This window comes from Lepus europaeus, chromosome 5, assembly GCF_033115175.1.
Source record: "Lepus europaeus isolate LE1 chromosome 5, mLepTim1.pri, whole genome shotgun sequence".
In the NCBI taxonomy this organism is placed as follows: Eukaryota; Metazoa; Chordata; class Mammalia; order Lagomorpha; family Leporidae; genus Lepus; species Lepus europaeus.
The window spans coordinates 102,672,297-102,698,430 of record NC_084831.1 but is presented as its reverse complement, the minus strand read 5'-3'; the positions used below and the strand labels follow the sequence as shown (position 1 = coordinate 102,698,430).

General features: G+C 48.4%; 2 protein-coding genes across 2 annotated transcripts in view; one reads left to right on the top strand and one right to left on the bottom strand.

Annotated features, from left to right (window-relative positions):
* The window catches only part of AKNAD1 (AKNA domain containing 1), a 37,291-nt gene extending 21,752 nt beyond the window's left edge, over positions 1–15,539 (top strand). The window contains 7 exon segments of the mRNA XM_062190118.1: positions 3,500–3,594; positions 6,255–6,352; positions 9,389–9,478; positions 9,574–9,660; positions 11,923–12,004; positions 14,367–14,496; positions 15,249–15,539. Of these exon segments, the coding sequence (XP_062046102.1) occupies positions 3,500–3,594; positions 6,255–6,352; positions 9,389–9,478; positions 9,574–9,660; positions 11,923–12,004; positions 14,367–14,496; positions 15,249–15,380 (714 nt within the window). The 3' untranslated portion in view covers positions 15,381–15,539.
* Positions 15,540–21,084: 5,545 nt separating this feature from the next.
* STXBP3 (syntaxin binding protein 3) overlaps positions 21,085–26,134 on the bottom strand; it is a 67,882-nt gene continuing 62,832 nt past the window's right edge. The window contains exons 17-19 of the mRNA XM_062191877.1: positions 25,720–25,805; positions 22,696–22,844; positions 21,085–21,787 (exon numbers count right to left, since the gene is read on the bottom strand). Of these exons, the coding sequence (XP_062047861.1) occupies positions 21,693–21,787; positions 22,696–22,844; positions 25,720–25,805 (330 nt within the window). The 3' untranslated portion in view covers positions 21,085–21,692. The remainder of the gene's footprint in view (positions 21,788–22,695; positions 22,845–25,719; positions 25,806–26,134) is intronic.

The window sequence follows — 26,134 nt, the reverse complement described above, 5'->3', positions numbered from 1 at the left end:
CGAGTGGCTTAGAAAAGTGAAACTGGAGAATGACAGGAGATGCTAAGGCCCAAGGCTCCTGACTTCGAGGAGGGCAGCTGATGTCAGTCTGCCTTAAATGTCACGGGCATGGGTGACCCCGTTGGCTTAGTAGTGACAAAAGAAAACATGGGGAAAATGGAGGGATTAAAACACCCTTTATTTTCATTTTTTTTCTTTCTTTTTTTTTTTTTTTTGACAGGCAGAGTGGATATAGAGAGAGAGACAGAGAGGAAGGTCTTCCTTTTTGCCGTTGGTTCACCCTCCAATGGCCGCTGCGGCCGGCGCATCTTGCTGATCTGAAGACAGGAGCCAGGTGCTTCTCCTGGTCTCCCATGCGGATGCAGGGCCCAAGCACTTGGGCCATCCTCCACTGCCCTCCCGGGCCATAGCAGAGAGCTGGCCTGGAAGAGGGGCAACCGGGATAGAATCCGGCGCCCCGACCGGGACTAGAACCTGGTGTGCCGGCGCCGCAAGGCGGAGGATTAGCCTGTTAAGGCACGGCGCTGGCCATCACCCTTTATTTTCAAAATTATAAAAGCATCATATACTTATTGAAAAAGAAATCAGGAAATAGAAGAAAATTTCACCGAGAGAATATTCATCACTAATATTTTAGTGTACATCCTTCCAGGCTTTTTTTTCCTTGCACACAGATTTTTGCAAAAATGGGATCATCCTAAGCATTTTATGACCTGCTTTTTTGCTTAACATTATATTGTAAGCATCTCTTTACAACCTTTAGAATAAATTTCTAGCTTCCTTTTTAATGACTGCATCATATTTTATCACATGGATGTACCCCGATGCATTTAAATAGTCCCCTTAGTGAGGGGCACGTCGGTTTTGCCAGTTCTTTGATATTGTAACCCTGGTTTCAGGCAGCATTGTTTTCTATGCAAACTTTTGTTCACAGTTAATGCTTTCTGTAGAATAAAAACCAAGGATTGCTGTTTGTGGTTCAGACAGTGTGCTTTGAAAGTTCTGATGAACCAGCCTATAGAAAGTGGCCGCAGGGTCTAGGCCCACCACAGAGCCTGGGGAATGTTAGCACTCCCGATAATGTTTATTTCTTAGCAACCTTTGTTGAAACAATAAGTGAAAACTGGAATCTCATTGTTTTAATCTGTGCTGGACTATTTATTTTCATCTGTTCCTTGGCTGTTCGCACCCCTTCTCTGAGAACAGCATTTAATTTATATTTGCAAAATGGGAACCCACAGTCACTTTGTTAAAAGATTTATTTATTTATTGGAAAGGCAGAGTTACAGAGAGGCAGAGGCAGACACACACACACACACAAACACACACACAGAGGTCTTCCATCTGCTAGTTCACTCCCTAAATGGCCACAACGTCTAGAGCTGGGCTGATCTGAAGCCAGAAACCAGGAGCTTCTTCCAGGTCTCCCACATGGGTGCAGGGGCCCAAGGACTTGGGCCATCTTCTAGTGTTTCCCAGGCCATAGCAGAGAGCTGGATTAGAAGTGGGGCAGCCTGGCCGGCGCCGTGGCTCAATAGGCTAATCCTCCGCCTTGCAGCGCTGGCACACCGGGTTCTAGTCCCGGTCGGGGCGCTGGATTCTGTCCCGGTTGCCCCTCTTCCAGGCCAGATCTCTGCTATGGCCCGGGAGTGCAGTGGAGGATGGCCCAAGTGCTTGGGCCCTGCACCCCATGGGAGCCCAGGAGAAGCACCTGGCTCCTGGCTTCGGATCAGCAAGATGCGCCAGCCGCAGCAGCCATTGGAGGGTGAACCAATGGCAAAGGAAGACCTTTCTCTCTGCCTCTCTCTCTCTCTCTCACTGTCCACTCTGCCTGTCCAAAAAAAAAAAAAAAAAGAAGTGGGGCAGCCTGGACTTGAACTGGCACCCATATGGGATGCCAGCACTGCAGGCGGCAGCTCTACCCACTACGCCACAGCACTGGCCTCGACAGTCAATTTTTTTAAAGGCAGACAATGGGGAAAATATTAAGACCAATGAATGTTCAGTGTTGAGACATGTATTCTGTCAAGTGCTCCGACAAAAGCACAGAGGAGTGGAATTGTGGATAAGAACACAAGCGTGTGGGGGTGAAGGTTCAGATCCCAGCTCTGCCACTTCCTCTCCATGTGACCTTGTCTTGTTGCTTAAATTCGCTGAGCCTTGGATTACTCATTGTTAAAATGAGGTAAGTGCCAGGATGGAGGGAAGCAATAAAGACTAAATGAGAAACATCAGGTGCATAATGAATAAGAAAATGCTGAAATCTCAAAAAAAAAAAAATGGATAGAGAATATGAACTTAAAGCCCAAGTAGAAAATACAGCATATGGGAAATAAATAGTGAGGCAGTGCTTATCTCCTTTTTAAAAAAAATATTTGTTTATTTGAAAGGTAGAGTTATAGAGAGGCAGAGGCAGAGAGAGAGAGAGAGAGAGAGAGAGAGAGAGAGAGTCTTCCATCTACTGGTTCACTCCCCAATGGCTGCAATGGCTAGAGCTGCACCGAACCAAAGCCAGGAGCCAGGAGCTTTCTCTGGGTCTCCTACGTCGGTGCAGGGGCCCAAACACTTAGGTCATCTTCCACTGCTTTCCCAGGCCATAGCAGAGAGCTGGATCAGAAGTGGAGCAGCCAGGACTTCAGGTGGTGGCTTTACCTGCAATGCCACAGCGCCAGCCCCCCCCCCCCCATATCCTTTTAATAGCACTGGAAGTGGTAACTAGCAGAAGGTGGCCCCCAAGAATGAACAAAAGCATTTTCAAGTGACAGTTCCCTATGCCAAGGAAGGTGTGCCCCACCTGTGCCATCCACACGTCAGCAGCCGTGTGATCCACACAGCTTTTGTGGAAAGCAGCTAGGCGCCGTGTGTCATCACTCAAGCACGTCCCAGCCTTTGGCCTAGATGCTTCCTCAGGAAGTAATTCAACATGTGGAAAAAGCTATGCGTCCCGCGATGCTTGTGCCAGCATTGTTTATGGTGGTGGGAAAAGCCCATTGACTTTCTACTTACAGAAGTGTAAGGCCACGGTCAGAAATGCACCACAGTGGGGTGAACGCTTTGTGTTGAAAGGGGCGTGGAATCCATCACAGAGGTCTCAAGAAAGACAGCCCCCAACCTTTCATTCCTGGTCCAGTACGCTGGCCAGGTTGGTGGATTTAACCAGTCATTTCCTAGCTGCTCATCTGCTCGTGGAACTTGGGGTCATGTGAAACTAAAGGAAAGAATAAAAGGGGAAAGTATTCTCTCATCTGTACCCCAGATTGTAAAAGAGAAGGGAAGAAACCATCAGGGGCGTTGAAACTTCCTGTCTCCAAGTCCCAGGTGGTGGGAGGCCTGGTCTCACCGAGGGTGGGGGCAGAGGTAGGGGTGGGCACCTGTCCTTCCTCTGCCTGTCCCCCACCTGCGAGAGGGGCCTGACCAGGCGGAGCTGGGCGCCCGCCCATCCGCGGTGAGTTGCGCCCTGTGTCACCATGTCCCCATCTCTGTGTGCTCTGTGGTGCAGGAGGACCGCAGCGGCCCCTCGGGAAGGCAGGAGCGAGCAGAGACGGCGGCGTTCAGCTCCAGATGCGCCTTCTGCCGCCGCCGCCTGGTTGAATGGTGAGGGCCTCTGGCTGCTGCAGTCCCAGGCTGGGGGGAGGTCCGGCGGGCGTGATGACTGCCGTGACTGTGGCACCACTGACCCAGCTGGGGCTGAGCTGTGGCTCTCATCCTCCCCACTGTCCCCTGAGGGCTCGCAGAAGTCTGGCCTGGCTGTGCCACCTGCCTCTGCCCGTCCTGCTGGGAACAAGCCTCACCCCTCTCCCCTTCCTAAGCAAGCCATGTTTGCGCCCCAGCAAACGACATCCTATCAAATCCTAAGGAGAAATTCTTTTATTTGCTAAAGATTTGTTTATTTATATGAAAGGCAGAGTTAGAGAGACAGAGGGAGAGAGAGAGAGAGAGAAAGATCTTCCATCCACTGGCCCTTTCCCCAAATGGCCACAACTGAAGCCAGGAGCTTCTTCCAGGTCTCCCACATTAGTGCAGGGGCCCAAGGACTTGGGCCATCCTCCACTGCTTTCCCAGGCGCATTAGCTGGGAGCTGGATCAGAAGTAGAGCAGCCGGGACTCGAACTGGTGCCCATATGGGGTGCTGGCACTGCAGGACGGGGCTTTACCCAGTATGCCACAGTGCCGGCCCCAGGAGAAATTCTTTACGTGTTTGAAACTCCCATTGGCTCAGCTATTAGCCTGAGTGAATTGATGATCACTGGTTTGCAGCGCCTCTTGAGTTAGCAAGAGGCACCACCTCGCAGCTCACTGCGGCCTGCGGCCTGCGGCCGAGGCTTGGCTCACTGACCTTTAGAAGGGCAGAGCCGGGAGGGAGGCGCTGTTCGGCAGCCGCTGTTGTTTGTACACAATGGACTCTAACAGAAGCGGGTGACAGAGTGGGAAAGACCGAAGCTTCCTGTTAGAAGGTGCTCCATCACGGGGATGGGCACTCGTCCTAAGCCTTCTATGGCCTTTCCACACCTAAAAAAAGAAGCAGTGTGGAGTTTGTGCTAAGAATTCCCCTGTCATCTGGTGGGGGAGCACTCCGTTAAACCACCCTGTCAGTCGCCAGCGCTGAGTTCTCTGTGAATGACAGGGACACGCTAATGACCCGTGCCCACCGCGTCACCCAGCCTCCCTCCGTTCACTTAGTGAATCAGAGTCTCCAGTGTGGAGACTTTTAGGGTTTTAGTAAGTGTAGCACAAGTGTTCTGACACACAAGAAGCATCCAGGGAACTGAATGTTTCTCTTCCAAACTCCCTGGGCTGGACCCCACTGAGCCACGTAAGTACCCACGCCGGGCCCAGCGTTCCAGACTGAATGTGATCCTTGGCGAAGGCCAAGCTGGACAGGAAGGCAGCGCCGGCTGTGAGGTCAGGTCTGGCAGGGAATCCATTGCTGCGGAGGGAGCAGGAGAGAGGGGGACTTAGGCACCGAAATCTTCCCAAAGACATAATCCTTGAGGAGTTAGTCCTCAAGGGAGGGCTGTCTACTCCCCCAGGATTAAGTCTCTCCCCGTGGGATTTGCTTGCTGATGTAGGCACCGGTTTCAGGGTATTTGCAAATCGTTACCTTTGTGTGGGTCAATCTCGATGCACGCCGATGGCCAAATGCTTATCCCTCGATGAAACTTCTGACGCAAGGCGCTGGATTTAAGAGCACCCTGTAGCTGCTTTGGCCCCTTGAAAACTGCTCCCGCAGGTTCGCCATTGGTAGTTATTTTAGTGCACCAAGGAGCTTAAAGGAGGCAGCAGGAGCCTGGTCACGTGTTGGGCTGCGCTCACTGGAGTGCGATCCGAGGGCTCCGAGCTGCAGAGCAGACGTTCAGCTGCCCCAGAGGCACAGGGTGGGAACAGAAGATGAGGTGTGAGGAAATACGTGAGTCAGGAGGACGGCATGTCGTTCCAGGACGGGGGAAGGGGCCTGGCTTCTCAGCACCCCCACCCCCGCCAGCAACAGGCCTGGGCACAGTCGGACAAGTGCGCCTTTGCCCAGCACTGCTTCAGGCTCGTTCGTGCCAGGGTCTCTCGGGCACAGGGCCCTCCGCTCAGAGAATGAGCAGTGTTCCCTGGGGGCTCCTGCTGTAGCCCAGAGGCCGGGCAGGAGCTTTGTTAGGAAGTGTTTGAATGGATCCTTTGAAGGAGTTAGGCTTTATGTCAGCGCGGGCGGGAGGCTGTGGGCACAAAAAGTCTCCTAAATGCCAGTGCAGTTGCTTCTTCCTGATGCCCCCTGGTGGCCTGAATCTGCTATTACCCCCACACACTTCGCGGCCTGACACCAGGCTTCGTGCACACTCAGCTTGCGCTGATAGAGGCAGGGCCACGTGACCCAGTGCTGATGGGTCACACGGCTTCTCCCCCGGATCAGAACTGATTTTGAATTATGAATATGGGAAACGCTCCAACTTAGATAACTCCGTGCTGCAAGTTTCTATTTTGTGTCTAGGTGTATGACGATGAGCTGTTCTCTGTGGAATTAAGCATCTATTTTTAACGCTTTGTAGATATGTTCTTATAAGGCCAAACTGTGCTGGTGCCAGTGTTAGCAGCAAAGGGAAGCTCTCCAGCAGGCGGGGTGGGGGGACGGGGAGGGAGACACCTGCAGGCCACGCCTACGTGGCTCAGGGCTCTGATTCCGAAATGCAACACTTCCATTGTACCAGCACATCCCATATCTCCAGTTAAAGTGTACTTAGAGTTCATGGGCTCTTATGTACCTTTCCTAGGAAGCAAAAGATGGAGAAAAAAAGCCACCGGAGATTCAACTGTGGGAGGTTTTCTGCCGTCACTCAGGAAAAGGCCCCGCACCCAGACTCAGCGCTCAGTAAGTTGAGGGTCCCGTGCTGTGGGTGCCCAGGCTTCAGCTCCCTCTCCTTGGGGTCTGCTCTCAGCAGCCCAGCTTGCTAGTGGCCCAACGAAAGCATTGCCCTAGACGAGGGTTCTGTGCATTGTCTTCTTTAATGCCACATGTAAACAATCAGTTGAATAGATTTAGAAAGATGACGTCAGGTGCGGTGGAGTGCCAACCCCAGCCCTAGCCGGGCTTGTGGACTCCCCGGGCTCACTTGCACATCTATAGGTCCTCAGTCCTCAAGTTTTGCCATCCATGTCCTTCCCATACGGCTCACCCCTGAGCTGGTGGGGTCAGTGGCCATGTGAGCGTCGCCGGCTTGGCCTCCAGTGTTTCACAGAAGAAAGGAAGACATGGGAGGAGACGGGGCAGCTCCAGTGTATGGAATTCAGTGACTTGCACTTGCAAGATCCCTTCTCCTAAGAAGTAGAAGCAGAGGAGCTGCTCCCCTGGCAGAACCTCTTGGGGTGAAGAAGAGGTGGGAGGAGGGGGAGTCGCCCTGAGCTTCAGCATTGCGCTGAGCCCAAGCTCCAGCTTATCCGTGGCGAACCAGGGGCGCAGACCTGGCACCTGGCGCCGACTCCCGCTGTTATGGCACCTGTAACGCACGCTGGCTGCTCCGCAGGTGATGGTTTCAAATCCTCATCACCATCGTGATAGGCTGCATGGTCAGGCAAAGATTTCACCAGAGGCTCTCACAAAGTCGGGCGTTGCAAAGTGAGGTCAGAGTCCCCTGGGGTTCCATGAGACCCTCTTCTTTCCCAGCTGTCCGTTTGCGCGAGGCCAGCCGTGCAGTGGGTTGGTGGAGATGCAGCTACAGAATCCAGGGATCTGCTATGAAGCCAGGCATGCAAGACATTTACCGAAACATCAAACAGTGCCACTCTTCATACTAGTTTTTTTTTTTTTTTTGCTTTGAAAAAGATAGGTTTCATTAAGAACATATTATTTTGTTAACATAAAGTGGATCTGTTATTTTAAGTGATATAATAAAATATTTTAGAAATGTCTCAGTTAAAAATCCTAAAAACAAAACAAAATGAAACCTCAGAGTGGCCCATCCTTGTCTTAGGAAGATCTGAATGATTCTGCACAAGCGAAAACTAGTTGTGACTTATAGATCGGCATTTCTCTGCCACTCCATCGCCAGCTGGTGGGGTGGCGTAGGACAGCTCTCCAGTGCAGGCATCCCCTCAGGGATAGAAAGTGGAATATATTATGCTGTATGGTAGGTGAAGATCACATAACCCAAAGCTCTTTCAGGTCCTCAATTTTAAGAAGGTAAGAGGGGTCTGAAATCCAATTAGAGAACTATCAACATAGTGTGTATCATTTAACACTCCTGTAAAGTAGGAATTATTAAGTGTATTTAATAATAATAAAATGAAGGCACAGAGAAATGAAGAGACTTGTTGGGGCCAAAGAACCCGTGGATTAGTTATCTGTTGCAGGAGAGTAAACTGTCCCAGAACCCACGGTCCAAAACAGTGGACATTCATTTTTCTCTGTTTCTGTGGGTCAGGAATCTGGGAGCAATTTAGCTGGGTGGTCCAGGCGTGGGGCATCTCCTGACATTGCAGTCAACACGTTGGCCAAGGCCGTGGTCCTCTGAGAGCTTGGCTGGAGCTGGAGGGGCTGCTTCCAAGATGGCTCACTCATGGCCACTCGCAAGAGGCGCCTTGCCATGTGGGCCTCTCCTACAAGCTGCTTCCACATCATTCTGACATAGCAGTCAGCTCCCCCCAGAGCCAGTGATCAGAGGGTGGGGGGGGAGAGCGAGAGAGGGAGAGGGAGAGAAAGAAGGAGAGGGAAAGGGAGAGGGAGAGAGAAAGATGGAAGCTTCGTTGTCTTTTATGGGCTACTTTGGGAGGTGGACGCCATCCCTACAGCTCTATTCTATTTGTTAGAAGTGAGCCACTAAATCCAGCCCACGTTCACCTTTTGAAGAGAGTGTCACAGAATTTCTGGACGTTTCCAACCAGCACAGCCCGTAAGTGGCAGATGCCGGCTTCTCAGTTCATTCCAGTTCTGGGTCGTCCTTGCCCTCTCGCCTGCCCGGCCCCGAACTCCCGCACTCTGGCCTCCGCTGGAGCACCTCACAGCCCGGGGCCTGCCCAGCCGAGCCCTGGACCTGCACCAGCACGCTCGCTCTCGGCCACCAGCCTCTCGGAGGCTTTGTGGACAGAACTGTGCTCGGGGTCCTGTACAGGCTTATGAGCATCACATGAGGGAAACTAGGTTTTCAGTTGTCTGAATGATGAAACCAAAGCTCTTGGCCACAGCGAAGTCGGAGAGAGAGAGAATGTGGCTCTATTCAGGCAGAAACAACTACCAGTGGCAGACCATCTCATGATCCAGTGGCTGGACTCTCCCAGATCACACATTCAGTGGACCTCCACCCTGCACCTGTGTGTGTTCACATCAGAGCTGTTGCCTGTGGACACACCTCTCAGTCGTCAGACGAGGATCCCGGTGTCACCCCAAGCTGGCACCTCCCCTCCATAGCACAGCCAGGGAGCTGGACACTTTGAATGTGCTTAATTGCCAGCCGGCACCATTAGAACCCTGCTCTCAGCCGGCGCCGCGGCTCAATAGGCTAATCCTCTGCTTTGCGGCGTCGGCACACCGGGTTCTAGTCCCGGTCAGGGCACCGATCCTGTCCCGGTTGCCCCTCTTCCAGGCCAGCTCTCTGCTGTGGCCAGGGAGTGCAGTGGAGGATGGCCCAAGTGCTTGGGCCCTGCACTCACATGGGAGACCAGGAGAAGCACCTGGCTCCTGCCATCGGATCAGCGCGGTGCGCTGGCCGCAGCGTGCCTACTGCGGCGGCCATTGGAGGGTGAACCAACGGCAAAAGGAAGACCTTTCTCTTTGTCTCTCTCTCACTGTCCACTCTGCCTGTCAAAAAAAAAAAAAAAAAAAAGAACCCTGCTCTCCATACCCGCTCTCCCGACTATAATGAGACGCGCCTGCTTGCTTTGTGTGACTTGGGCTCTTGGGGTTCGGTTACAGGACCCAGCTTCTGTTCTGAGTCTGTTGCTGGGCTGCAGAGCAACAAACCTGAGGGCAGTGGCTCCAAGAGTCCCAAAAAGCCACCGAAAGGTGAGTCGGCCGTGGGGCCTGGGCTGAGCGTGAGAGTGGACAACTCTGTGGTTCCCGGAGGTGGACAGTAGCTTCTATAATCTTTGTGTCTTTAGAATTCCGTTATAGATACAACAGCCCAGGACAGAACGACGTAAGTCACAGTGAAAGACGTGCCTTTGCCCAGCCCCGCTCGGCATCTCGTGAGTACCTCCCCTGCCGGTTCCCTCCTGGGTCAGCCACAGTCTCCCAGGAGTAGGGGTGGGGGGGCAGACACGAGACGGTGGTCCCCACTTCCACATGGGGAGCCCTGTCCTCCCCATCTGTTGCCCAGGACTCCTGCACTCACCTGATGCTTGCAAAGCCAGCCCTGCCCCTGGATGGCAGGCGGGAACTGGAAATCCCAGGGATACAGGACTGGGGGAAGATCTGTCTCCTCTCTCTCTGGTTCACTCCTCAAATGGCTGCAGCGGCCAGGGCTGGGCCAGGCTGAAGCCAGGAGCCAGGAACTCCACCACGTTCTCCCACATGGGTGCAGGGGCTCAAGCACTTGGGCCATCCTCCGCTGCTCTCCCTGGCACATTAGTAGGGAACTGAATCAGAAGTGGAGCAGCCGGGACTCAAATCCGTGCCCTGTGGGATGCTGGTGTTGCGGGCTGTGGCCTAACCCTGACCATCATTTATTTATAAAGATGAATAAGACATGGCTTCTGGTTCCCAAGGAGTTTCACATCACTTGAGAGACAGGAACTCGAATCCAAACAAGAAAAATTCAGGGCAAAACGTGGTCAGTGCGAACAGCAAGGTCAAGTGTGCCACGGGAACAGGAAGGAGGGCGGCGGTGGTCCTTGCCGGTCCCTCGGCAGCCTGTGCGCTTCTCTGCCCCCCGCCCACCTGGCACCTGGGGGAATGTTCTTTATTGAAGCTGAAGAGACTCCTTTACCTCTCTCTCCTGTGCCTCTCCAGCCCACTCCCAGCTGCTAAATCCTCTGAGTAGATACTCTCTTAAAGGGACAGTCGCAAAGGCTCCCAGAAGCCACAGGGCAGGTATCTTTACTATCTCATGGTCCCTTGGTCTATACCTGGTGCACCTGTTCCTCCAATACACACATAACGACTGACTGCCAGCCGACTCAGGTGAAATGTGATCTTGACCTCCACTGGCAAACATCTAGTGGAGCTTTTCCTCAGTGTTCACAACGAACCTTCTGGTGACTGGAGCCGACAGAGTGGGCTGTCAGAGGAAGCCAGAGCTCCATCTGCAGACTAGGGGAGAGTGCACTGTGCTGGATGTTGTGGACGTGAAGAATGGACTAGAACTGGATCACATGACTACCCCCGGTCCGATCTGATGCGGAGCTTCTGTGCAGCCGATAAAATGCACAGTTCCACTTGGAGACCGCTGAAGAGTCATGGCTGCGCTCCTCAGGGCTCTGTGCATCAGGACTCACGTCGGCGTCAGCGTGGTTGAACCTGGCAATCTCCCCCCAGGTTCCCTCGTCTGACGGGGTCCTCCCGAGGAAGCTAGGAGCCCTGGATGGGGCACGGAGGACGACAGGCCGGGGGCAGGGCACAAGGGGGCCTCAGCGACAGGGCAGGCAGGTTTGCCGGGAAGGACTCCGCTCTCCTCCTTTCCTGCCTTCCCGGGTGACTCCTCCCATTTCTCTTCTCTGTTTAGTCTCTGTTCTCTGTATCTGTCTTAGCAACAACATTAGTTTTGGACTCCTAGCACTCTTGCTCTGAAGTTGGAAAGGATTTCAGGAATGTGTCTTGGAAGCTCTTATCCTCCTGTTACCAGGTGAACATTGTGCTCAGAGACATGAGGACGGCATGCCCAGGTCACACAGCAAGCACCCAGTAAACTCCTGCTGTTTGGTCTGCTGATAAAACTCCTTTTTTATTTTTTTATTTTTTTTAATTTTTGACAGGCAGAGTGGACAGTGAGAGAGAGAGACAGAGAGAAAGGTCTTCCTTTGCCGTTGGTTCACCCTCCAATGGCCACCACGGCTGGCGCACCGCGCTGATCCGAAGGCAGGAGCCAGGTGCTTCTCCTGGTCTCCCATGGGGTGCAGGGCCCAAGCACTTGGGCCATCCTCCACTGCACTCCCGGGCCACAGCAGAGAGCTGGCCTGGAAGAGGGGCAACCGGGACAGAATCTGGCGCCCCGACTGGGACTAGAACCTGGTGTGCCGGTGCCGCTAGGCAGAGGATTAGTCTGCTGAGCCACGGCGCCTGCCAAAAATCCTTTTAAAAATTGAATTTCTTTTCCTGAATTCAGATTACATACACGCTAGAAGGTTCTTTGTTTTCTGTGTTCTCTACCTTTCTTACTTACATGTGTGTAAACATTTTATGAATCGTTTCATTCAGGCTGCAAAGCTCGGCAGTGATGCCTGCTTGTACCTGTCCGCCATTTGGGGATCATTTCTGATGTTCTGAATTTAATCAGAGCGAACATTTTTCAGCTTGCTCAAGACCCAAGCGGATCTGTTCCCAGAAAGTGAATTCAAAATCCCTTCCAGATGAACAGGAGCCCACACCAGGAAAGTAAGTATTATTTTACCATTCACTCCCAAGAACGAAACCAGCCGTCATTGGTTGGGTCCTAGGACGTGTTTCTTTAAAAGAGCATCATAAGAGGGCCTGGATTCAAACCTGAGCCTATCACATACTTCATCACGTGTCAAAAGCAGGGCAGGGTGCTAGGTGTTGAGCACCTGTGACTGTGTCAGTCACTGTCCTTGCCTTCATGGAGCCAGACAATTCTGTAAGAGCCAAGAATGGGGACGTGGGGGGGTGGGGGCAGGAAGCTCCCACGGGTTAAGGGTGAATGAACCAGCAGGGGCCCACGAGGAGAGAAGAACAGGTCTAAGACGGCCTCTCGGCCTCTCGCCGTGGGAAGGCCCTTGGCAAGTACAGAGCTGTGTGGCTGGAGCCCAGAAGAGGCAGTGGCAGGAGCAAGATGGGTCTCGGGACGCAAGGCTCCAGGGCAGGCAGGGCCAGGTTACACAGAGGCATGCCAGCCATGGGATGGAGTTCAGACTCCCAGGAACCCAGGGAGCCAATAAGGTTAATAAAGGAGTTGATTTAAAAAAATTTTTTAAGTGTTTTAAAAGATCACTCTAGCTACTGAGAGAGGCGGAATGGAGCAGAGCAATCAAAGATGGAGCACTGAGGCCAAAGAAGAGGCTAGTGTGCGATAATCCAGGTGGACAATGGTAGCGTGGCTGAGGGCGACCGAGATGGAGAGAGAGGTCTGGGCGTTGGAGAGCTGTTCAACAGGCAGAACCAACAGCACAGCTCAATGGCCAGGAGCGAGGATCTGTAATCAGACCCATTCAGTCTGAACCCACAGCACAGTGGCTGCGACCTTTGGGGACTTACATCTTGGGGCTGTGTCCTCTCTGTGCCTCCAGACCTCCGTATGTAAAATGGGGACAGTAATAGCACCAAACGCACAGGGGACTGAGTCAGTGCACCCAGCTCGTAGTCAGCACTCAGCAAGTGGTAGCTGTTGTTAGTACTGTGGAAAGTGATGGCCAACTGGATATGGGAGAGAGGGGGCTGTGAGGCCCATGCGCTTCCCACTGCACCACACTGCCCCTCCCTGCCCAGACACTTTCATTGGCGTGTGATCCCTGATGCTGAGTCACCTCTGACCTGGAGGACAGAGTCCATGTGTTACACCAGGCTGCAGGACCAGCGCATGTTCATATGGTGGGGACAGGGATGAAGGCAGGCTCTGAGGACACAAGCTTTGAAGTGGAACTTTCTGGAGATGAGATGGCTGACACACGCTGTAAGTGCCAGAGAAGTGCTGCTTGACAGAGGGAGTCTCAAAGCTGGAGGCGGTGTGGGATGGCGCCATGACAGAGCTGCCATCCGATGGCAGGTGCCTGTGGCATCTTTTATTATTTATTTATTAAGGGAAAGGGTTTATCGGTGGGGAGAATCCGACAGGCCAGAGGGAAGGGGCAAAGAAGGAAAAAGAGAGAGAGAGGAGAGTGTAAGAGAGATCGATCGAGACACACACACATACACAGAGAGAGAGAGAAAGAGAGAGAGGTGTTCAGAAACAGGTCCTCTTAAAACTTTGCCGGGGGTGGGTGGGCAGGGAAGCAGGAGCAGCGAATCCCATTAGGGTGGGGGTGGAGCTGACACCTGTGGTTGGGCCATGTGGTCACCTGGCTTCCAGCAATGGTGGGGTGGGGGGCTAGAGCCTAGGATAATGTCTGGGGCATAGATCGCGGGTTTTTTGGTGGTGTGTGTGTGTGTGTGTGTGTGTGATCCTTTAGGGCCACCCCTCGAGGTTGTGAAATAATTCCCAGCAGCGCTCTTCCCGTGGACTGTGTGAAAAAACTCTCCGAGAGCTCCGCAGTGCACCGCCTGAACAACACCGTGGCCCTGGCAGCCCTTACTCAGCCGGTGCACGCTTAGGGCCATCCCTCAGGGACAGGGCGACTGCCCTGCAGTGGTGTAGCTCTCCCCTTGGAAGGGTGCTGCTTTTGTTTTGTTTTGTTTTGTTTTTAGTTGCTCCGCCTCTTGGCGATCTAAGCTCACTGGTGCTAGAATGAACTCAACCCGACGTGTCTGCCACCGGCAGTTTTGGGTATATATTTGCTTTCATAGATTTGCAGAGCAGAAGGGTAGTCCCAAAAGAATGAAAACGGAATAAAAATCTCTTGGGAGTCTTGCCTCTGTACCAAAGGAAAAAAGGGACAAATGGCAGGAGGGAACGCCACCGTGGTCGCAGGAGGGAACGCCGCCGTGGTCACAGCAGCCACCTTTCCAGCTGTGGTCAGCCATCGGCGACCACGACAGCCACCCGAGGTGGCAGAGCCCGGGCCCCTACACCGTGCCAGACGCTGCCCCGAGCTCGCCTCAGGACCCACGTGCTTTTGCCTTCCAGAAAAAATCTGCAGAGCCCCGCGGCCTCCAGCCCGGCCCCGGCATCGCCCTCTCGCCCTTTCCAGCCCTGCAGGATCTCTGCAAGCAAATCCCTATGTGACCTTCACGTGGCTGAGCAAACGGAATCTAAGGTGAGCACGCGGGGAAGCTGCCCGGGCCTTGCAGCCAGGAAGCTGGTGTTGAGGAGCACAGGACGGATGCTTGGAAGTTACCACGGGGCGGGGCTGCAGAAAAGGCGCTGCTAAGCCGATTTTTTGGTCCGCAAATGCCCAATGTCACGGCCTCAGCTGCCACAGGGTTTGAAAGACTCCTCAGTGGATTGCAAGGGGAATTTCCTGGAGAAAGTGTTTTGCGGGGGTGGGTGGGGGGTGGGCTCAGCTACGGGGATTCCCCCCGGCCCGGGGGTGGAAGGCACTGGAATCTGTGCCAGTGACCCTGCGGTTAGGGCTGCCAGCAGTTTCCTGTTTTCAAATCATTAACTCGAATCCCCAGGCCACTTTCCAGTGTGAGTGCGCGTACACACACACACACACACGCACGCACGCGCAGATCCTGGGGTCCCCTCTCCGTGGTGACCCCCCTAAGAGCTTTCCTTGTTTTTCTCTCTCTCTGCAGCAGGGAGACAGCCCGGCAGGTTGCTGACCTCGCCCTCTGATTCACGCTCATCAGTCACGTGTTGCTCTTTTCTCTGTTCCTTTCCCTAACAAATATATTCCATCTGAGGCTGGTTCCCTAGGAAACCAGCCCTGAAACACAGAAATAAACTATGGGAAAGAGCCTACGCCAAAAATTCCACCTGGCAATGTTTAATAACGAGAGAACGCAATGAACAGAAATCGTGGTAAACTTATGTAACTCAAATGTGTGGACTTTTCCTCTGTAGATTTTAAACGCAGCTTTGGATCATGCCCTAAAGACGGCAAGCGTTTTGAAAAAAACTACCGATCAAATGATTAAAACGATTACGGAAGACCTTGCCAAGGCAGAGAGATGGAGGAATCGGCTGCAATACTAGCTCAACCCCAGGTACCGAGGATTAGAAGGAACAAAATTACTAGAAAACCTGATCGCCCTCGTCCCCACCCGCATATTTTATTTATTACATAATTTAGGAAGATGACTTTCTAGAGAACACATCTAAAGCATAAGAAAGAGGTAACACAACGTGCTTCAATGCGGGGGGAGACCTCTTAAAATCAAGTATTTATTTTAAAATAAATATATGTTCTTCCTAATTTACAATAAAAGAAGTCAAAACAAACCAGCAAATTTTACTTTTGAGGGTGGGGTTAAATAGATACTCTCATAAACTGTTGGTGAAAGTAATAAGAATCTAGGAACTGACACTGTGGAGCAGCGGGTTAACATCCTAGCCTGAAGCACCGGCATCCCATATGGGCACCAGTTCTAGTCCTGGCTGCTCCAGTTCTAGTCCTGGCAAGCTGCAGAGTGGGCTGTTCTTAACTTTGGGAGGTTGGTTTAGTTAGGGCACCTTGGAAGAGCTAGAGCAGAGGCCAGCCTGAAGATCCCTGTGACTTTGTGACTCGCTACGCTTCGGGCTGTGACCCTATAAGGAAGCTATAAAACAACCTATAGCACTATTCCAAGAGAAAAAAAAGGAGCCTAAACTGGATATGTTCTGCTAAATAAAGTTTGTGGGAGGTCATTACTCTGTACTGAGCTCCTGCAGCAGCCCCACAAGATCAGACCAACCCAGAGTGGAGTCACCTGGGCTGGGTGCCACGTGTCAAACAGCTTTAAAATGGGCAAGTTCAAAAGACAAAGAAGTCAGAGGTTCACAGTAACCCATCGTCCAAAGGGCCCCAGCAGCCTGATAAGAAGCTCCTTCTCCTTTAATCCACGCAAGGAAAGCAGCTCTGAAATGACCAATCGCTTCCTGGTCCTTGTTTCTGCTTTCTTCAGCCTTTTCCTACCAAGCCCATCGACCTCCTTGGCTCAGCGTGGGGAGCGCCTACGCCTACTTCTTAGGTGAGGTGCTGTTCAGTTACTGAAGCAATGATGAAAGGCAACCGGATCATTAAATTTGGTTTCCCTGACAGATCCAAGAGTTTCAGCACAAGGTGATGACCTGTTTTACCAGCCAGGTGTCATTACCCCATCCCCAAGTTCAGAGCACACACTTGTCTGGCTTGCGTTGAAGAGCTCTCATACAACTCATTAGTTCTTTTTTTTTTAAATTAATTTTTTTAAAGATTTATTTTATTTATTTGAAAGACAGAGTTACAGAGAGAGGTAGAGAGATAGAGTTCTTCCATTCGATGGTTCACTCCCCAGATGGCTGCAATGGCTGGAGCTGCACCAATCTGAAGCCAGGAGCCAGGAGCTTCTTCTGGGTATCCCATGTGCGTGTTAGGGCCCAAGGACTTGGGCCTTCCTCTACTGCTTTCCCAGGCAATAGCAGAGAGCTGGATCGGAAGTGGAGCAGCCGGGACTAGAACCGGCGACCATACGGGATGCCAGTGCTTCAGGCCTGGCCTTTAACCCCCTGCACCACAGCACCAGCCCCAACTCATTAGTTCTTAATCATTTCTGGATTCATCCCTCTTTGAGAACCGATAAAAGCTATGGAACCTTCCTCCTTCCTCCATGCCCTACCCTTCCAAGAAAATGATACATGCATATGCACGATTTTGTACATAATTTTTGAAAGCTCAGTGGTGCTGCAGCTCACTAGGCTAATCCTCCGCCTTGCGGCGCCGGCACACCGGGTTCTAGTCCCGGTCGGGGCGCTGGATTCTGTCCCGGTTGCTCCTCTTCCAGGCCAGCTCTCTGCTGTGGCCTGGGAGTGCAGTGGAGGATGGCCCAAGTCCTTGGGCCCTGCACCCCATGGGAGACCAGGAGGAAGCTCCTGACTCCTGCCTTCAGATCAGCGCGGTGCGCCGGCGGCGGCGGCCATTGGAAGGTGAACCAATGGCAAAAGGAAGACCTTTCTCTCTGTCTCTCTCTCACTGTCCACTCTGCCTGTCCAAAAAAAAAAAAAAAAAAAAAAAGTTCATGTACGCCCTTAAGCAAATCCATGGAGCCCTGGATAGAAATGACATTATGATTATTCCCAATGCCTCCAATCTTGCAGTTGTAACTGTATTTCTACAAAGATTACAAAGGACTCAACAGGACTCAGGAAGGCTTTTTCTTTTCTTTTTCTTTTTTTTTTTTTTTTTTTAATATGGCCCATCTCTGCCTTGTTAAACCATCTTCTAAATGTTAACTTCACAAGTCATTGCAACATGGCTAATTCAAGAAATAGGAAATAGGGCATCGCCCACAAGGAGTTCCCAGAAAGTTCCAGGTTCCCATTTACAAGAATCGTGGGGTTTTTTTTTTGTTTTTTTTTTTTGTTTTTTTTTTTTTTTTGTTGTTGTTGTTGTTGTTTCGACAGGCAGAGTTAGATAGTGAGAGAGAGAGAGACAGAAAGGTCTTCCTTCCATTGGTTCACCTCCCAAATGGCTGCTAGAGCCAGCGCACTGCGCCGATCCAAAGCCAGGAGCCAGGTGCTTCCTCCTGGTTTCCCATGCGGGTGCAGGGCCCAAGCACTTGGGCCATCCTCCACTGCTTTCCTGGGCCACAGCAGAGAGCTGGACTGGAAGAGGAGCAATCAGGACAGAACCAGCGCCCCAACCAGGACTAGAACCCGGGGTACTGGCGCCGCAGGTGGAGGATTAGCCTAGTGAGCTGCGGCGCCAGCCTCAAGAATCATTTTATATTTCCTGAATCCACAGCCTTGGCTGGCTCCTCCCTCATGCAACTCTTCGTGTCATCTTACAGACCTCTCCTCTACTTCTGCTCCAGTAGTAAGCCAGAAAAACCAGCTTCTTAAGTGGTGCTGTATCTCTAAGCCTGGGAGTTAAAGGGCTTAGCACTGCCTTGGGGCAGTGGTGCTGCAAACAAACACACAAGAAAAACCCAAAACAAAACACAGCATAGCATCTTCACAGTGCAGAGGCCTCTCAGTGTTCACTGTGTACTCTAAGGTGTAGCCTTGCTCAGCTGCTTGAGGCCACCTGGACGCCACAGGATTATTTGGAGAAGGCTCTTAACTCTTTTTAAAATATTCATTTATTTATTTGAGGCAGAGTTACAGACAGAGAGGGAGAGACAGAAAGGTCTTCCATGTGCAGGTTCACTCCCTTAAGTGGCAGCACTGGCTGGAGCTGAGCTGATCAGAAGCCAGGAGCCAGGAGCTTCTTCCAGATCTCCCATGAAGGTGCAGGGGCCCAAGGACTTGGGCCATCTTCTGCTGCCTTCCTGGGCCCATTAGCAGAGAGCTAGATCGGAAAAGGGGCAGCCAGGACTGGAACCGGCGCCCATGTGGGATGTCAGCACTGCAGGTGGCTCCACAGCACCGGCCCCAGGCAGGCATTTCTTTTAGAAGAAATCTGCTTGCATCCTGATAGGACTCACAAAGGCACAAACTTCCTGGGGCAGAACTGAGTTACGGAGGCATCACAACACAGTGAACTACCAGGATCTAGACCTTTTAGGGCTCAAAGCCAAGAATTTGTGTCCTTGTGGACTGCTCTGTAACCCTGAGACAGCAGAAGCCAAGGTGCTGGGAACAGGGTTATAGACACATTTTTCTTATTTATCCTTTGCTAATATGATTGAACAATATGAATCCACTGTACTTTAAAAACCAAGTACATTTTAACAGGAAGCAAAATTGCTTCACTGACAGTGATTGAATGGTTTGTCAGTTAAATTCTTTTTTCTTTAATATTTATTTTATTTGAAAGGTAGAGATAGAGATAGAGATAGAGACAGAGAGAGAGAGAGAGAGAGAGAGAGAGAGAGAGAGAGAGAGAAGAGAGAAGAGAGAGGAGAGAATGAATCTTCCATCTGCAGGTTCATTCTCCAAATGGCCGCAATGGCTGAAGCTGGGTCGATCTGAAGCCGGGAGCTAGGAGCTTCTTCTATCTCTCCCTCATGGGTGCAGGGATTCAAGCACTTGGGCCATCCTCTGCTACTCTCCCAGGCCATAGTAGAGAGCTGGATCAGAAGTGGAGCAGCTGGGCTCGAACCAGCACCCATATGGGATGCCAGAACTGCAAGTGGTGACTTAATTTGCTATGCCACAGCGCCGGCCCCTGAAATTCTTTTTCAAGGTTTTGATTTTAGAATTTCTCACTGCTAACACTATGGAGGAAAATTAACTTATTAGAAGATCCCTGTGTGTTCAGATTCAGTAAGACATAAGTAAACGGTCTCTCTAATTCTTAACTTAATTACATGGGGCCGGCGTTGTGGTATAGTGGGTTCTGCTGCTGCCTGGGATGCTGGCAACCTGTACGTGCGCTGCTTCAAGTCCTGGCTGCTCTACTTCCTATCCAGCTCCAGCTCCTCGCTAACGTGTCTGGGAAAGCAGCAGAGGATGGCCCAAGTCCTTGGGTCCTTGCACTCATGTGGGAGATCAGGAAGAAGCTCCTAGACCCTGGCTTTGGTCTGGTCCAGTCCCGCCTGGCCATCGTGGCCATTTGGGGAGTGAACCAGCGATGGACAGATCTCTGTCTCTCTAACTTTGCCTTTAAATAAATATTTTTTTAAACTTTTATTTAGTAAATATAAATTTCCAAAGTACAGTTTATGGAATCCAATGGCTTTCCTCCCCCATAACTTCCCTCCCTCTCCCATTCCATTCACATCAAGATTCATTTTCAATTATCTTTATATACAGAAGATCGATTTAGTATATATTAAGTAAAGATTTCAACAGTTTGCACCCACATAGAAACACAAAGTGTAAAATACTGTTTCAGCACTAGAGAATGTCTGTAATGACCTAAGGTTTGGCATATAAAGATCTGGAGAGAGGATGGAGTGACCACAAATTCAAAATGAGTAGCAAATGATGCAGGCTTCCTTTTTAAACAATAAACACTTGAACAATCAAAAAATAAAAAAAAAATAAAAAAGATCAATTCCAGATGGATGAAAGGATTACTTGTAAAAGAAGTGAATCTATCACAACATCCTGGAAGAAACTGTGGTTGAATTTATAATTTTGGAGTACAGAAGATATTTCTGAGTATGAGATTCAGAAGCTAAAAAGGAAAAGTGATAGTTTTTTAAAAAAGATTTACTTATTTGAAAGGCAGAGTAACAGAAAGAGGAGAGAGAGGAAAGAAAGACCGAGAGAGAGAGATCGAGAGAGAAAGAGAGAGAAGAGAATCAGTCTTCCATCTGCTGGCTCACTTCCTAAATGGCCACAACAGCTAAGCTGAGCCATGCTGAAGCCAGGAGCCAGAACTCCACCTGGGTCTCCCACACGGGCGGCAGATACCCAAATACTTGGGCCAGCATTCACTGCCTTCCCAGGCATATTGTCAGGAATCTGGATTGGAAGTAGAACAGCAAGGACTTGAACCAGCACTCCACTATGGGATGACAGCACTGCAAGTGGCAGCTTAACCTACTGTGCCACAATCCTGGCCCCAAAGTGACGAACTTACATAAAGACTAAAATTGGTATGACTTCTGTCAATATTTTAAACATACAAGTCCTCTATCCAGCTATGCCACTGATGGGAATTTACTTTTTGGAAATATTTGTATAAATCTGCAAATGCTCCCTTGTCCCTGTCATTTTCTTCTTTGTAATTCTTATTTAGAAGCTTTAAAATTTTCCCTCCTTGCCAGAAATAAAAAAAACCAAAGTCATTTTTGTAACTATATATTTATTTTCTCTTAGAATATTCATAATTATTTTTGGTTTTCTAATTTAAACATACATGATTTCAAAATTATATAAAGCTGTGTTTTTTAGAAATATCTAGCAAGATAGTATACACTGTGAAATCACTGTATTAATGATTATTTTATTATTTTACATATATGTAAAAGAAATTATAAATTTAAGATTAAAAGAAAATTGTACTTATAGGAAATAGTTCTATCATACATACACATTTACAGTTTTTACTTTTATAACCTCTTCATTTAAAATCATTCTTTCCTTTCCCAAGAAACTATACTTTGGTATGAAATTCTTAGATAAGTATTTAATGAGCAATTAGTATGTACATATGTAGCTATGAACAATTACCCACAATCCTAATACAGTCTGTTAAAGTAAAAAACATTTTTAGAAAGCATTTTAACATTTCTTCTTATCATCAACAAAGCAGCAACAATATTTAAATTATTAAAAATGGCAAATCCAATAATACATAATCATAAACAGTCCCTTAGGAAATACATTTGAAAAGGCATTGTTCTATAAAACATTTACAGTGTTTAAATTACGTGACAGCAATTTTCTTGTTCTGCTTTAGTTGAAGATATTAGTAAGAATCTCTAACCAATAAAAATGCTATTCATCCTTAATAAAGGAGACTTTGTCCTTGGGTTTATTCAGCATCTTTATATCATCCAACAGCTTTTTGGGTGTCAAAATATGTGTAGAACCTGGTAGGAGAGAAGAAAAACTTTCAGAAGTCAGTAGTTCAGTTGATTTTCCTTTGCTTAATACATTGTCTTGTCCTTCAAATATGCAAAACGCAGTAGCTTGGTCTAATTTAACAAAATCCATACAGCACAACCTCCTGACCTGCCTATGCCGTATTTCGGTCCTTCTCATCATTGAGCATGCACACTCAGCAACCTCTCAGAAACAATGCCCGTTCCTAGAGCACTGTCTAGTTAGTGCTGTATATGTACACTAAAGAGTAAAAGTAGGAATTACTCCATCCTCTTAACAGAACCACAACAGTTGTCATTCAATAACAGAGAACCAGTAAAAAGTGATGAGGACCCAGGACATACAGGTCCTGCAGTTCCCTGTGTCAGGAGAATTTACTTTTCACAGTGGCTTTGACTGAATTCCTAAAACTCAATTCCATATAATCTTTGCCAGTGTCAGGTCAATATCCACAAATCCATTATATCAATAAAACATTTTATGGGTAAAGGTCTTCTTGCATTCCACAATTTAGTCTTGGGGCCAGCATTGTGGCTTAGTGGGTAAAGCTGCTGCCTGTGGCACCAGCATCCCACATGGCTGCTCTTCTTCCGATCCAGCTCCCTGCTAATGGCCTGGGAAAAGCAGCAGAAGACGGCCCAAGTACTTGGGCCCCTGCCACCCATGTGGGAGACCTGGAAGAAGCCCCTGGCCCCAGTCAATGTAGCCACCTGAGGAGTGAACCAGCAGATGGAAGATGTCTGTCTCTCCCTCTCTCTCTATAACTCTGATTTTCAAATAAATAAATGCTAAAAAAAAATTTAAGTTTTAAATGTGTAACCCAAGTTAAAATTTTACATGGATATTTTTATATTTAGAGTCTGTTTTAAAAAACAGAAAAGAAGAAATGTCTTACCAATAATAACTTCACAGGATTTATGTGCCTGAGAAACTTCATAAGCACATCGCATTTCAGAGTATGTAATTCCTCCAATTACAAAAATAATCAGCTTTGAACCACTTTTCCGGTCTTCTAAATAATTAGCTCTGGGTTTCTGGCGTGCACTAAAAAGTTAAAAAAAAAAAAAAATCACGTTAAAAACATTCCCATGGTGGGAGTTTTCACAGTGGTTAAGAAATGGCTTAAGATTCCTACATCCCATATTGGAGTGCCTGGGTTCAAATCTTGGCTCTGCTCTCTTTTTTTAAAGATTTATTTATTTATTTGAAAGTCAGAGTTATAGAGAGAGAGAAGGAGAGGGAGAGAGAGAGAGAGAGAGAGAGAGATGGAGAGAGAGAGAGAAAGAGAGAGAGAGGTCTTCCATCTGATGGTTCACTCCCCAACTGGCTGCAACGGCCAGAGTTGCACTGATCTGAAGCCAGGAGTCAGGAGCTTCCTCCAGGTCTCCCAAACAGGTACAGGGGCCCAAGGTCTTGGGCCATCTTCTACTGCTTTCCCAGGCCATAGCAGAGAGCTGTATCGCAAGTGGAGTACCCGGGACTTGAACCAGCGCCCATATGGGATGCTGGCTCTGCTCTTGATTAGCTTCTTGCTAAAACACACTCTGGGAGGCAGCAGGTGATAGCTCAAGTTCTTGGGTCCCTGCCGCCCATGGGGATTGATTTCCCAGCTCCTGGTTTTGGCCTGGCTAACACTGACTGTTGCAGACCATGTTGGGAGTAAATCTGTGGATAGGAGCTCTGTGTTATTCTGCCTTTCTCTTGTTATTCTGCCTTTCAAATAAAATAAATAAGTAAAATTTCCAGTGCCAGGTATTTGGCCCACTGGTTAAACTGCCACTTGGGAGTTGTGATTCCCACACTGCAGTGTTTGGGTTCAAATCCCAACTCTGCTTCTGATTCCAGCTTCTTGTTAATGCACACCTGTGAGGCAGCAAGTGATGCCTCAGGTACTTGGGTCCCTGCCCCCCATGTGGGAGACCTGGATGGAGTTCCTTGCTGCTTGCTTTGCTTGCCCAGCTTTGGCTATTGTAGGCATCTGTGGAGTGAACCAGCAGATGGGAGTTCTCTCTCCTTTCTCTACCTTAAAATAACTAAAATAAATTTTAAAAACCACTTTTTTTGAAAGAGAGAACTAGAATAAGAAAGCAAAGTAAAGGAGATAATACTGCCCCAAACAATGATATGATTAAGCATACCTGAAAAAACAGGTAAGCAGAACTTCTAAAATGGAAACTGAAGTCACTGAAAATAGAAACTGGAAGTATAACACAGCATATTAGAAAAAAGGAAATTAAAGAATTGAAATTTATTGGAAAAATAATTTCCAGAATGAAACAAAAAACAGAAGAAATGAAAAAACTTAAAGAGATTAAGAGGCACTGGGGTTGGCACTGTGGTGCGGCAGATTAAGCTGCCTGTCATGCCACCATTTCAGCCTGCTGGTTTGAGTCCCGGCTGTCTCCAATTTCTATCCAGCTCCCTGCTAAAGCGCTCAGGAAAGCAGTGAAAAGACGACAGCCCACGTGCTTGGGACTCTGAACCCACGTGGAAGATCTGGATGGAGTTTTCCCCAGCAGATGGAAGATTTATCTCTCTCTGTCTTTCTCCCCCTCTCTGTAATTCTGCCCTTCAAATAAATAAGTAAATCTTAAAAAAAAAAAAAACAGTTATAATATTCAAAAAGAAAAAGAAAAATTATGTTCTAACAATAAGTTAACCAAAGGATTTCAACAGAAAGCTGTAAATTAAAAAAGAACCACTGGAAATTCTCAGTGTGAAAAGTATAATAACCCAAATGGAAAATTCACTAGATAGGCTACACAGCAGATTTACATGTCGGAGTATCAGTGAACCTGATTACAAAAGCTGAAGAATAAAGAGAAAAAAAGATGCAAGAAAAATAAACAGATCCATGCAACAATGTTAAACCTTACAATGTGTGTGTAATGCATGTTTAAGAAGGAGACAGGGACAGAAAAAGTTTTGAAGAAATAATTTGATGAAAATTACTAACCTGCAGATTCAAGAAACTCAACAAATCTTATGCAGAATAAACAAAAAGAGATTTACACCTAGACACAGCTAAAAGCCAAAGACCAAGAGAGAATTCCATAAAACACATCTCAAGACATTGTTTGGGAATGCAAATATTTGTGGAAAAAGTATAAAGATACACAGGTAAATAATAAACATCAAATTCAGGATAGGAAAGAAATGGAGAATAATAAAATCACAGTGATAGGCAGGAAACTTGAATTATATTTACAGTGTTAAGCTGGACATCAAATATAAGGGTATGCATTATATTACCTATATCTTTTCTATACATTTCAAATATTTCATCATCAGAAAAATCATCAGGACAGGTTGCTGTGACCGTGGTTAATACATTATTTGAGATGCCCTGATTCCATACTAAAGTGCTTGGATTAAGTCCCAACTCCACTTCTGATCCAGTTTTGAGCTAATGCGCCTGCCTGTCGGGCAGAAGACAATTGCCCAACTACCTGGGTTCCTGCCACTCACATGGGGGACCCAGGTGGAATTCCTGGCTTTAGCATGGCTCAATCCTGGCTGTTGCAGGCATTTGGGGAGTGACCTAGATAGGGGAATATTGCTCTCTGCCTTTTTCGCTGTCTCTGCCTTTCAAATAAAAATGAAAACAGGAAAGTAAATTAAAAAAAGGATGACAAATTTTAAAAAAATTATCAATAAGGATTAAGCCCTCTGTTATGTAAAGGAAGAGGTGGGGGATGTTTTTTAGTTTCATGTAAATATTTTGTATAATAAAGTATGTTTTCATATTACTTAACTGGACTCTTCTAAAATAGGTTGTAGTTAGAGAAAAATTAACTTTTATATGACTACATGCTTCAAAGACAGTTCCCAAATAAAAGTGTACCCGTATATCATATTTGATTATTAGTCTCCAGTATCACACTGGTGATTTTCACTGACTTTTATTTACAGATTTTACCTTACAGCTCCTGAGCCATTCCACACTGCTGGACACTGGGAACAATATGGCCATTCTTTTGAATCTAATCTATTATCAATGGCATCCTAAGAAAGAAAAGAGTTAACACTATCAAGAAAATGTAAATTCCAGGATTTTTGTTTGTTTTGCCAAGAGGTTAAACACTATATTTACAATTAGTGAACATGAAGGACGTATAAACAATAGATTAGCCCTTGCTTTGAAACATACCAATCTTACTTGCTTAAAAAATGAATGCAATCATTCACTTACTTATTAAACCAGCTTTTATTGTGGACCCACCCTTTCTCCACTTGGTGGTTCCCCAAATGGAGGATTTTAGGTGCTTATCAGAACCTTTGGCTGAGTGTTAGGGATTTCTCAGTACCATCCCAGTCCTGAGAGACCCCTAAGG